The sequence below is a fragment of the Bos mutus genome, chromosome 1 (genome assembly GCF_027580195.1).
Source record: "Bos mutus isolate GX-2022 chromosome 1, NWIPB_WYAK_1.1, whole genome shotgun sequence".
Classification (NCBI taxonomy): domain Eukaryota; kingdom Metazoa; phylum Chordata; class Mammalia; order Artiodactyla; family Bovidae; genus Bos; species Bos mutus.
This window is the reverse complement of record NC_091617.1, coordinates 44773373-44787016: the sequence shown is the minus strand read 5'-3', so window position 1 is coordinate 44787016 and position 13644 is coordinate 44773373. Positions and strand designations below refer to the sequence as shown.

Sequence of the window (13644 nt, the reverse complement as noted above, 5' to 3'; positions counted from 1 at the left end):
AGGTCAGTAATTCACAGCAAGTTTAACAAAAGCTTTAGGATATCCAGCACAAACTAATTCAGGTGCTTTGCCTTTCAGTAGATACACATTTCAATTGCTCAGAATTTTGTTCCTAAAATACATTTCTGTTGTTACGCCAGCTTCAGAGTTCTGAATGGCTGCAGCTTCCTAGGTAACTTGATCGTCATTAAAATATATATTCATCTTTGATTTCATGCTACTGGTTTTCCGTAGAAGACAAGTTAACTGAACACACAGTTGAGAAAAAGTTTTGGAAAGTACTTATTTTCCAAAAATAAAGTTTGATTTTTGATTGATCCCTTTATGTCAGTGCAGTGAAAAGTGAAAGTGAAGTCACTCAGTCGTGTCTGACTCTTTGCAACCCCATGGACTGTAACCTACCAGGCTCCTTGGTCTATGGGATTTTCCAGGCAAGAGTACTGGAGTGGGTTGCCATTTCCCTCTCCAGGGGATCTTCCCGACCCAGATGTCAGTGCAGTAGGAACAGGTAAATACAGAGATTTTGCTTCTATTTTTGGTGTATACACCAGATCACCTTTCTCGCAACCCCTTCTTTTTAATTTTTATTGATTCCTTCTCTCCTCCAGGAAAAATCATTCTATTTTTTGGTCTGTGTTCACATACATTATATAAATGCCTCTCATATTGTTTTACTTATCTCTCTGACATAGGGAACACTTCCACAAGAGGAACTTGGCTTTATTAGTGTTTATAGCCTCAATATAATCAAAGTCTATAGTAACTAGTGAGGTTTCAGTAAATCTTACTGAGTTGAATTATATAATCTACTCTCTTAACTTTGTGACTCTTTAGTATTGGTATAGTGATAAACTCTCTGGTGTCTTACCCTATTTTTCAAAGGTACTCTCTGCCAAAAAGGAAATAGTTTTGCTGCCAAAAAGGAAATAGTTTTGCTGCCAAAAAGGAAATAGTTTTGTATAATTTTCTCCATTTTTGGCATCAGCCAAATTAATTGGAATTTCAGTTCAACTTTCTTATTAAAATGAAAAAAAAGTCAATTTTAGAACAGATACTTCATGGGAATCCTGAAAAGAGTAAAAAATGCTTGAGAAAGGAAAGAAAATAGAAGTGTTCAAAATGTAACAATGGGAAGAATATTTATGTTGGAGTCTTATAATTTAGATAGATGGTGCTAATATAAGTAAAATATTTGAATAAAGTATCAAGCGTTTTCTAGGCAAGATCCTTCCATTTGTTCTACCCAAATCTAAGCTTATAAAAAGGAAGAACTTGGTTTTTAATTGTCTCTGAACCTTAAACACAGTAGTGTCTCAACTAAAAATTTCTTTAATGTTATTCTTTCTTTAGTGAGAGGGGTTTTACTTCCCCAAAGTGAAGACCAAGTTTGGAACACTCAAAGTTCAAGTCTTCAGCAAGCCCTACCATCTATTCTGGTAAGTATGTTTCTGTGTTTTATGCCTAGAACCAGGCTCTAAAACTTCTCTTCTTTGTACACCTGCCTGCTTACTTTGGCATCATGGATTTCCCAAGCTGTTCCTATTTCAAATATTCTCTTACATCATCCTTGGAACATTATTCATAGTTGTCAACTCATGGACCCAACCATGAGCAGATAATTTAAGCCTTCTGCAGTGGTTAAATGAAGTCCATACGTTCGGCATTGCCAAAGTCCGCAAATGGTAGAAAGGTTATTTGTGGTTCATACTTGTTTGGTGATAATTAAACTGTAAGTGCCCACTGAGTTGTTCTCTAAAAGTTACCCAGAAATGTAAATTTGATGTACATAGGTACAGAGTATAGCTTTTTGTTACAGGGACTGTATTGAAGAAAATGTTTATATATTCCAGAGCCTATAGAACAGTGTACGTATGGAAAAGAGAGAAAGAAGAGTAAAAATAGTGCCTGGTTGACAAATGAGAAATATTGCGTGGGACTCTAAATCAGCCTCCCTTTATCCTGGGCAGAAAACATTCCCATTTGCACAGAAACAGCATGGAATGAACTTTTTGTTGTTGTTCCTACCACTCAACTCCCCTGGGCACACTTCTGTCCCTTCCAGCCTCCACTTGCCATGACACCTACCCAGAAGCAACCAGTCAAAAAGAAAGTAGCTTCCTGCAGTGTCGGTAGAACAACCACCACAATACCACTAAAGACCAAACTGTCTACAACGATTCCAGGATCTTCTGTTATCACATGGTTGCACCCTGGACATTCCCTTCTTCTATATTCCCCACTCCTTCTACCCTCTTGATACTTCTTTTCTGTCTCATATGGCAGAAAAGAAACTAATGTTAAATTAATTTCAAACATCTGTTTCTTGGCTTTCATCCAGCAGTGGAAATCTAGAAAGTCTGCCTCAAACTGGCTTAACCATCAATATGAGCAGCCATTCCTTCTGCTCAGGTGTAGAGCAACTCAGTTTTGAAATGTGGAGTCACTGAAAATACTCTTTTCACCAAGTTCCATAATGGAGAAAAAAGGTTAGAGGGAGATTGACATCAGAGATTACATTCGTTTGGTGTTTGTTTATTCATCCACTTACTCATTCAAGTGTATTTATTTTGTCCTTTTCATGTGCCAAGTGCTGGGGAGACTAAGATGAATAAGGTGTGGTCTTGCCTACAAGAGGTAGTTTCCAGTCTGGTGGTGGTAGACAGACTTGTACACAAATAAGGTGGTGCTGTCATAGGCGTTCATTCAGGGTGTGGTGGCAGGGAGTGGTGATCCATTGCAAACACATGCCTCTGGCCTCTGTTCCTTCTGATCCCATTCTGGTCAGGGCTTCTTTTCTTTTCTTTTTTTTTTTAACAGTTGTTTTGGGCTACTTTATTTATTTATTTTTTACTTTGCAATATTGTATTGGTTTTGCCATATATTGACATGAATCTGCCACAGGTGTACACGTGTTCCCCATCCTGAACCCCCCTCCCACCTTCCTCCCCATACCATCCCTCTGGGTCATCCCAGGGCACCAGCCCCAAGCATCCTGTATCCTGCATCGAACCTGGACTGGCGATTCGTTTCTTATATGATATTATACATGTTTCAGTGCCATTCTCCCAAATCAACCCACCCTCTCCCTCTCCCACAGAGTCCAAAAGACTGTTCTATACATCTGTCTCTTTTGCTGTCTCTCATACAGGGTTATTGTTACCATCTTTCTAAATTCCATATATATGCATTAGTATACTGTATTGGTGTTTTTCTTTCTGGCTTACTTCACTCTGTATAATAGGCTTCAATTTTCATCTACCTCATTAGAACTGATTCAAATGTATTCTTTTTAATGGCTGAGTAATACTCCATTGTGTATATGTACCACAGCTTTCTTATCCTTTCATCTGCTGATGGACATCTAGGTTGCTTCCATGTCCTGGCTATTATAAACAGTGCTGAGATGAACATTGGGGTACACGTGTCTCTTTCCATTCTGGTTTCCTCAGTGTGTATGCCCAGCAGTGGGATTGCTGGGTCATAAGGCAATTCTATTTCCAGTTTTTTAAGGCATCTCCACACTGTTCTCCATAGTGGCTGTACAAGTATGCATTCCCGCCAACTAAAGAAGACATATTGATGGTCAGGGCTTCTGTCACCACAGATCTGTGATGATAACTTAGAATGATGTAAAGACACAAATTTTATATAAGCCAGGGTTTGCAAACTTGAGATGATCTGACTAGATATCCAGCTATAGGCATGTAGCTGCCTATACATTTGGGGCTATTTTTTTTAAGTCAATTTTTAAAAATTAGGAGATTTTTTGATAAAAATGCAGATTTTTCAATTTCTTTTGAAAACCGGAAGATCCAAAATCATTGTTTACATTTTCCATTGCAAGAAATGGGTAGAGCTTGGTTGAAAGAGGCTTCCCGTTTAGTTATGGCAGACACTGACTAACTGTACTCATTTGTTCATTTATGTTGCTTGTTCTGTGGGTCTATTTGCATTTAAGCCAACTCCTTGGTTTTTCAGTTTGAGGAGACATTGGAATGTTAATGGTAATAATAAGACATGAAAGAAAAGTATGATTAACTAGAAGTGTCTGGTTATTGCTTCTCCCCTTCCTCCCCCTTCTTCCTCTCTGTCCTCTCTACTCTAATAGAAGTGAGGTTTTTGTTGTTTTTTTTTTTTAACCAGATTTTATTTTTAGAAATTATTTTAAAGGTAGTAATTTGGGGATATTGAATTTGATGCCTTTTGGCCTTCTGATTTGGAAAATCACTTGTTGCACAGTGTGCTTCCTATAGCACTTAGCAAGCTTTTCAATTGGCATTAGCAGAACTGAAACTGGCCAATATAATATTGAACCTGTTGATATACTACATTGAGCTAAAAGAAGAATTCAGGAGTTGAATTTGTTACTATGGAAACATCTATTCATATAAAAATAAATGAAGTGCTATTCCTGGCATGTATGTGTTTACCTTTCAAAATATATGAGAAAACTTCATTGCCATGCCATTTTTTTTTTTTCTTAAGGGGGTACTTGTTTGGAATAGATGGTCTTCTTTCTTTTTTTTTTTTTTTTTTTTTGGTCTTCTTTCTTTCTTTAAAAAAATCAAGTTGTTTTACTTCACATTTTATGTTGCTTACCTGTGGCTTAACTTTCATTACAGAATTGTTTATTATTTTAATTTTTAGAAAATGAAAAGGAATTTAGTTTACAGGTATATTGAAATCATGTATATTGCTTGAGGATTTCTTTTTCATTGAGGATTCAACTGCCTTTCCTAATGTGTGTCAGGTCGTAGGCTCTGTATGATAAAACTCAAATTCTTAGGTATAGGTCGAGGAGCTTAGTCATCTCTCCTAGAATTTTGAAAAAATGCTCACCTAGAATTACAACAATATAAATATACCTGACTCAACTGGAAGCACAGGTGGCTTTAACACATTTCTAGAAGTGGTTTTAGATAATTAAGAGGAAAGCAAATGAATTCTCTGGTATGGGATGATTCTTATCATCATAACAGCTTTTTTGAGGGACAGAACTTAGTATTGACTAAATGGCTTTCTTACTTAAAATTGAATACATACATAATTTTAGGATAATAGAAAAAAATGAGAAAGGAAGAATTCCCTTATATACAAATAGCTTCTATATTCAACATAGCAGACATTTAAATATTAGAAAATGGTCTTTCCTCCTTTCTCTGCTCTTTTTTCACCTGAGTCTTTTGGATCTTTGCACACATGCCAGCCTGAATGAGAACTGACTGCCAAATCTGCTAGCTCTAGTTTCTCCTCTGGAAATCCTTTTGCCCTCTGGGTATATACACTTGTACGTATTCTTCAACAAAAAGTCCTATATGGTGAGGGAAACCCAAGGACAGAATTCTAGTAACTCAGAATCTAGTTCAGATTTTTTTTCTCTATTTTTTGTAACTGTGGACCTTTCCTGACTATGAACCTCAGTTCCTTATTTTTAATAGGCAAGTTTTGACTAAATGATTCTTAAGAGTCTTTCTAGTTATAAAATATGGTACTTTTATTATGTTCACATATATGTGCATGCTCTGCCCCCCTTCCTAACATAAGATTTTTGTAAACCGAAGGATGGCCTTATAAAGCACTAAACCTTTGGCAAAACAAAAGCTTCTATTTGTTTTACTTCTACATTCTAGACTTCAATTTGTTGTCTTTTCATTTATTTGGAATTGAACTCTGGAATTGCTGTCTCCATCTGGGCAATTCTTTTTATTTCCCATTTCTTGAGATATAATTGACCTAGAACATTGTATAAATTTAAGGTGTACAAGATGATGATTTGAAGTACTTATCACAGTAGAGTTAGTTAACAGCTCCATTACTTCACATATTTATCTTTTTTTTGGTGGTAGGAACATTTAAGAGTTACTCTTTAGACAAATTTCAAGTTTATAACAGTACTGTTAACTATAGCCACCATGTTGTACATTAGATACCCAGAACTTATTTGGCTTATAGCTGCAAGTTTGTACTCTTTGACTGACGTCTCTCCATCTCCTCACCCCCAGCCCCTGGAGAACACAACTGTTTTTATGAGTTTGGCTTTCTCAGATTCTATGTGTAAGTGGTATCATACAGTATTTGACCTTTTCTTCTGATTTAGTTTACTTAGCATAATGCCCTCCAAGTCCATTCATATTGCCATAAATGGCAGGACTTCTTTCTGTTCCATGGCTAGATAATATTCCATGGTATGTGTGTAACGCATCTTTATCCATTTATCCACTGATGGACACTCAGGTTGTTTCCATGTCTTAGTATTCTGAATAATGCTGCACTGAGCATAAGAGTACAGAGAACTCTTTGACACACTGATTTAGTTTTCTTCAGCCATATATCCAGAAGTGGGATTGCTGGATCACATGGTAGTTCTGTTTTTAATTTAAACTGTATACTGTTTTCCACAATGGCTGTACCTATTTACATTCCCACTAACAGTGCACATGGGTCCCTTTTCCATACACCTTTGCTAGCACTTTTATCTTTTTTGAAAATAGCCATTCCAACAGGTGTGAGATGATGTTTTGTTGTGGTTTTGACTTGCATTTCCCTGTTAAAGGTGATTTTTTAATATCTTTTCATATAACTATTAGAATATTTTCTTTCTGTTTTTCTCAGACCTCCTATGGATATACCTTCTGCATGCTTCTTGCTACCTCTTGTGGCAGATTTCTTAAGTTTGTGTGCCCTCTCTTGATCCTGCAGTACACCGGGCTGAGTGATGATAGCTTTCCTTTTGCTTTCCCAAGGGAAGTGCAGAAGCTAAAGTTTGTCATCTCTCCCTGGCCTATAGATTCAGGATGGCTTTCTGTTCACTAGCTGTCTGCCAAAGCTCGCTCTCTCTGCCATGGGAAGGGCATACAAGGAACCAGCCATGGGGTGGAGCAGGTGTGTGTGGGGGTGAGGCACACACAGTACTGGAGGCGCCCGTGGGCTATGGAAGGGGGATCAGTGGGCAAAGCGTTTTGGCAACTCATGGTCAGGCCTCCTGATGGAGTCCGTCATGCAGTTAGTAGGATCTGTATCCCTTTAATACGTTCAGAGTCCTGGCTGCTCTTCTTTCAGCCACTTCCCATCCCCTAGTTGTGCATCTTACAACTCAGTACTCTGGACAGAGTGAGAGAAATACAAGGACCTGCACAGCTGGGGCAGCCAGAGACTAACACACTGTCACTTTCCTCTGTGCAGAAATCTTGTGCAGAGTGGTGCTCTCTTGGCCATGGGCTGTGTTGCCATGTGGGAAGGATGAGGTGGGTAAAGTGAAACTGTTTAGCTTACCTTCAACAGTGTGTCTGAACTTGGATTTAGTGGTATTTTGGGAGCTACTCTTTTGGACTCTTGGACTTCCACAATGGTTCTCTCATTTACGGGTGATTGTCCAAGTTATTGTTCTCCAGTGGCTCCCAGATTGTGTCCAAGAGGGGCTGGAGCTAGTTCATGGGCCACCTCAGGTCCACAGTCAGGGCTGAAGTCTGTATGCTTATTACCCTATGTGCCAGGTGGGCCAGACTCCTTCTGGGTCCCTTGGTATATAGTACTGAATCCTGCAGCTCCCACAAAGTCACTTTTGTCCACAAAGGGTGAAAATTGCTGTTGTTGAAAGGGGAGTATGAGTTGGGGTTGTCTTACTCATTCATCTTGCTGACATCACTCTTGGCTCATTTTTGAGGGCCCAGAAAGTTTTAGACTCTCTAGTCAGAAATATAAGGCAACTTTATGTATCTGTTTGGTGCTAGGTTATATAGAAGCACCATGTACATAGGTCAGTGATCACAAGCTGCTTTCCCTATATAGAGTTTTGAAGTTATGAAGGTTAAATTCATTCCTGGTGATGACATACTCTTAAATACTAAAATTTACTAGAAAAATGCCAGAAATCTTTCCCCTGATTTAAATCATCTTTTTGGCCTTACTCATGATTGATATCCTCAGTTTCACTTCTGATGAGAGAATTCCCAAGAGGTAATTTCTTATCCTTAAATGGTTTTTTTTTTTTTTTTTTAATATATCATTTGCAGCAGTTACATCTAGTCTTTTGAAGATGGTCTTCCTCTTCCTTTGATATATATTTTGCTTTTCTCTATATATTCAGTTCATCAGACTCAGATCACTAGACTCCAATCTAATGCTCAGATGTGTCTTTGTCTAATTCCTCTTTCTGACCAAGTCACATTGCCAAAAATATATACTAATATTGCACCATCCCCTTTTCATCACTTCCCTCTTTACTCTTTAGATTCTTTATTTCTAATTAAATTTTGCCAGAATGATATCATTTTTGGTTCATGTTGTTGTTTTAATCCATTCTCTTCTTTTTCTGGCCATTTGTATTTCATCACATATCTTGTAATCACCTTTTGACAAAAATGATGCAAACTTTTATGGATATTTAAAATACATTGCACTACAGAACATGGCTCAGTTAGGGTTTCAGTGGTAGCAGAACCCCCTGGATAGTAGTGTGAGGTTAAGGGAATGAAAAAAGGAAATCTCAAAGTGTGCTGAGACTAACAGCAGTGAGAAGCCATTCCCATCCATTGAGTTTTAGGGCAGGGGGAGGAAATGCAGTGACCAGAGCCCAGTAAGAGCTGAAGCTTTAGTTGTAGAGGGACAGAGCTACTGCAGGACACACAGTATGGAGGCTTAGAGGAAAGAAATACCCTAACCTCTCAGTCTTCCTGTTTTTTGATCTTCCGCTTCTAAACGTGCAAACTCAAACAGAAGACCGCTCGTAAGGGAGCGGGGGTGATGAAGTTATCAGGGAAGAGAAGGGGATAGGGTTGTGACAGATAAAAATAACCAACAGGATGGCTCACTTAAAATAGGACCTAATTAAAAGAGTCTGAACAGGGAACGAAGTGTTGGTGTCACTGAGTTCCACAAAAGAAAATTAGTTACTTGACTTAGTGCTTTTAGTTTAGAAATAGTAGATGAAACTGAGAGTATTTCTATGTATACCCAATGATCTACTGTGCATTTGTCACTAGAAGAAGGGATGAATTCGGACATGCTCAGTAATTTCTTGCCTCCTGTTTCCTCCTTTGTGATTGAGGGAGTGTGCTATCTAATGCTTCATCATGTGGACCCTTGATGGAGAGACGAGAGAAAGTGTGTAGACAAAGCATAAAAGACATTAGGTGATGTAACTGAGTTGAGTCCCTCCATAGCTTAGTAGGTTGAGTTAGTTCATGGCCATAGACTAAACTATAGTTAGCCACCTTAAAATTGTGTGCTTTTGTTTAAAAAGCATGTTAGGCTTGAGCGTATGTGCCAGTGAAAGTTCACCACCTCTGGCAGGAATCTCCTGGAGGAAGGTGGAAGGGATTCTGTTCAGAGTTTCTTGTTATTAGTTTCCATGGACTTCATTTTGTTCATAGCTATCCCATGAATTCTAGTTTTCAGGCAGGTTTATGCTTGTGGAAATTTTCTTAAAGTTTCCAGTTAATGAGAAAATATAATGATTCAACAACTAAAGAAGTATTTTAGAAACCCAGGCGGGTATAATACAATGGGCATGTGATGAGGCTCCATCCTTTACTGAGGAACCTTTAAGAGTGTAATACCATGTCTTGGTCCCAACTCTTAGACCAGTTAAGTTAGGATCTCTGGGGTGTGTGGCTTGGGCATTGGTGTCTTTAAAAAATCTGCATGAGATTTTAATGCTATTTAGAGTAGAGAATTATTGATCTTTCCTATTTTTCTTTTTCAGTTTTCACCTAGGAAATATTTTATGAATTCCTTATATGCATTTGACACTTCTTGGGTTTTGTTATTCAATATAGATTAGAATATATAAACTCTTATCCAATGTCATGGCCATTTTACCTATTAAAATCATCATTAAACCTTTTTACATAGACTGATCTGCACAAGATTAAATAATTAATGTGTTCAAGGATTGTGTTTCTGTCCACTTTTCTATTCCTGAGTGTGTGCTTAGTCGCTCAGTCATGTCTGACTCTTTACAACCCCATGGGTTGTAGTCTGCCAGGCTCCTCTGTCCATGGGATTCTCCAAGCAAGAATAGTGGAGTAGATTGCCATTCCCTTCTCCAGGAGATCTTCCAAACCCAGGTCTCCTGTATTGCATGCAGATCAAACCCAGGTCTCCTGTATTGCATGCAAATACGTTACTGCCTGAGCCACAAGCTAAATTTTAAGATACGATTAATACTATGTTAGTAAAGGTGGTACTATAATTCACAGATATTGCTATAATTTGCAAATATGGCTACTTATTCAAGGTAAGAGACCACATTTCACTTGGTGGCATTTCTTATAAAAATAAAAGACCTATAATTAATTTTTAATACCTTTCAGAATGATGAATAAAATTACCGATTGTTTTTCCTGCTGTGAGCAACGTGCTTAGGTTTTTGACAACAAAGTAAAGATATTAGTAACTTCTGTGTATTTAAAGCACACCAATAAGATAGAGGGAAAGGAACCATCTAAAGCAAGAGAAACAATGTTTTATCCCACAAACTCATTTTGTTTGGGATCTTTTAAAGATAATATGTCATCTGTTCCTACTTTTTAGGTGAGGTTAAAGTGATACCTTGATTGATTTTTCTCTAGATTTTCCAACTAGTAAGTGGTTGAATTGGGATTTAATTATAGATCTGTTTGCTTCTAGAGCCCATCCCCCATCCCTTTCACAATATTACATTGCCTTTTGTCCCTGTAAAATCTGGGAATGTAGATGGATGGATGATTATTTGAAATTATTTGTATGTGTTTCTTTTATCTATGATATGATTTAGCCTCTTTTTGCCCCTCCAGGATAATACCCCTCAAGCTGAATGGCCCTCAGCAGATGAATCCACCACGAGCAGTATTTCACCACTTGGTTTCAGCTCTGGCCTTCCTTCAGCCACTGGCAGGGAACTCTGGTCAGAAAGCCCTTTGGGTGATTTAGTGTCTACACCCAAATTAGCCTTTCCCTCGAAGGTGAGCCTCAGTTCTTCCCCAGAGGTTTTAGATGTTAGCGGCTTGACTCTTCATTCTGTCACCCCAGCAGTGCTTCAGACTGACCTGCCTGTGGCTTCTGAAGAAAGGACTTCTGGGTCTCACTCATTAGAAGATGGTAAGGAATTTTAATCACTTTTCACAATTTATTGCATTAGATGACAGAGGTTTTGAAGAGAGCAAGAGACTAGGGTTAGAAGAAAGCATGGCCACATTCACTGAGAGGAAATGTCTTGGAAAAGTTGTGTGAGAAAGGGAACAATTGGCTTTAATGGGTTGGAATGGAGAGTCCAAATAGGTAAATAATAAGAAATGAATATCTTGGGTGAGATCACCTAATAGATATTTTGAAGCTTCTGTTAAAGGATATATAATTAAATTATATTACTATCACCTAATAGATATTTTGAAGCTTCTGTTAAAGGATATATAATTAAATTATATTACTATTTAAGAACTACTCTACTTGCTTGAATATTTTAGTAGTAAACAAACAGCCTCAAAGATTATGCCAGTATCTTTTAATAGGATTAATTTGGGGCCAATAGAGATTTTTAGCTTGCATTAGGCTTGAGAAGGGGAAAGTCTGAACTGGGGAAGCTGTAGCAGAGATTAAGAAATGAAGTCAAGTAGATGGTTTAGATGTGGCAGGAGAGGACAAATCAGTGAGACTCAGGGCTAGAGTATAGGTGAAAGAGGAAGATGAATAAAGATATAAATAATGAGCCCAGCTTTTTGAACATTGGGTGAACCTGAAGAATGGTAGATAATAAACATAGCCAGAAAATGGGAATTCAATTTCTAGGGAATTTTCTTCCTAAGGTTTTACTAGAGTCAGTCTTTGTTGTCAATATGGCTACCAGCAGTTCTCTGTTTTCACGGGGTAAAAAAACCCAAAGTGTTTGAAGATGAGTTATTTTAGTACCTGATGTTTTGTTATCCACAGGGAAGGGGGTTATAATCATGAGTGACTGTACCACATCACAAAAATATAATCATCCCTTCTTGTTGTTTGCTGGATTTGGCAAAGTAAAAGTCAGCAACTGTCTGTCATGATCTAATGGGGAAAAACAGGTATTTATTAGGACTGGGAATATATTTTGGCATCTTTGTAGATTGATTAATGGAAAACTCTATTTTTAGGATTAATGAAAGTTGAAGTGTCAGAAGATTTTCTTTCTATTAATCCATTGCCTTCAAGTCCATTTACTTATCCTGTGCCAAAAGAAACACCACCATCCATGGAAGACTCTGGGGTATCTTTGCCATCCTCACCATATCCAGTCTCCTCTGTCACATTTGATCTTCTTGCTAAAGAAGTAACTACACCGTTTGGCATGGACTCTTTGGCCTCCAAAGTCAAAGACCAATTAGAAGTGAGCTCTTGGATGCCAGACACAACTATGGAAAAAGAGTTCATGTTTGAAAGTGGTTTGGGTTCAGGGTCTGGGCAAAAGATAGACCTGATTACTTGGCCATGGAGTGAGACTTCATTAGAGAAGAGCACTGAACCATTGTCCAAGTCATGGCTTGAAGTTGAGGATTCACTTTTGCTAACTGAGGGTATAGATGTGAAACCAGTTATAGATGACAAAATAGATTCTGCAGATCAACGTGCTGAGCATTCAGAATATGGGCCTTTTGATGGGTCTACAAACTTTGCAGAAGATGAGCCCCTTGGTGGACCTACTGTGTCCCTCTTTGCAGAGACCACAACTCAATCTGCATCTCCAGTTCTACCCAAGCACACATCAGAGGTAACCGACATTGATTATTACTCAGTTACCAAATCACCTCCTCTGCTGACATTTGTGGCAGTCTCTGCTTCTATTGATAAAGCAGATCAAGTAGAACACTTTCTAAAGGAGGATATGGAGCAGACTACAGAGTCATTTAACCATGAATGGTTTGACAGCAAGATTTCAATAGAAAAGTCAGATGTGCAGCCTTTGAGGACCACAGTGCCAGAGTCAGATGTCTTTTGGGCAAGAACTTCTCCCTTAGGGAAACTGTCCAGAGACACATTGGCAAGTACACCACAGAGTACTGACAAGCTCTGGTTGAAAGCTTCCATGACACAGTCTACCAAATTGCCTTCAACCATAAGTTCCACCCTGCTGGAAGATGAAGTCATTATGGGTGTACAGGATATTTCATTAGAGTTGGACCAGATAGGCACAGATTACTATCAGCCTGAGCTAATCCCTGAGGAAAGTGGCATGGTTGGTAGTTATGTGGAAATGTCTACAAATATCCACTCCACAGAGATGGCTGTTGTGGCTCAACCCACAAGAAGTGATGACCTGAGTCATACCCAAGCCGTAGGAGCTGTGGTGGTTTTCTTCAGCCTCAGAGTGACTAACATGATGTTTTCAGAAGATCTGTTTAATAAAAACTCTTTGGAGTATAAAGCCCTGGAGCAAAGATTCTTAGAACTGGTAAGCATAAGAAGTGAAATACGGGCATTAGTGAATAATCATGTATGAACCACCCCTCTTTCCCCACAACATAAGATCTCAGCCAAGGAAAATGTGGTCTGCTGTAGACTTTCATTTCCTATCATCTCCAAATAGTGTAATAGCCTAGGGTTGGTAGGAAAACAATGAGGCAGGTGGATACAAAAAAAGGAAAACACAAATGTGGCATAACAGTGATATGACAACTTAGATACTGGATTTTTTAT

The 13644-nt window shown here is 38.3% G+C and overlaps 1 protein-coding gene across 4 annotated transcripts in view; it reads left to right on the top strand.

Annotated features, from left to right (window-relative positions):
* The window catches only part of IMPG2 (interphotoreceptor matrix proteoglycan 2), an 87168-nt gene that overhangs the window by 49102 nt on the left and 24422 nt on the right, over positions 1 to 13644 (top strand). For all 4 annotated transcript variants that reach the window (XM_070368706.1, XM_070368711.1, XM_070368704.1 and 1 more), the window contains exons 10-12: positions 1351 to 1436; positions 10776 to 11079; positions 12105 to 13399. In XM_070368706.1, coding sequence (XP_070224807.1) covers positions 1351 to 1436; positions 10776 to 11079; positions 12105 to 13399 — 1685 coding nt within the window. The remainder of the gene's footprint in view (positions 1 to 1350; positions 1437 to 10775; positions 11080 to 12104; positions 13400 to 13644) is intronic.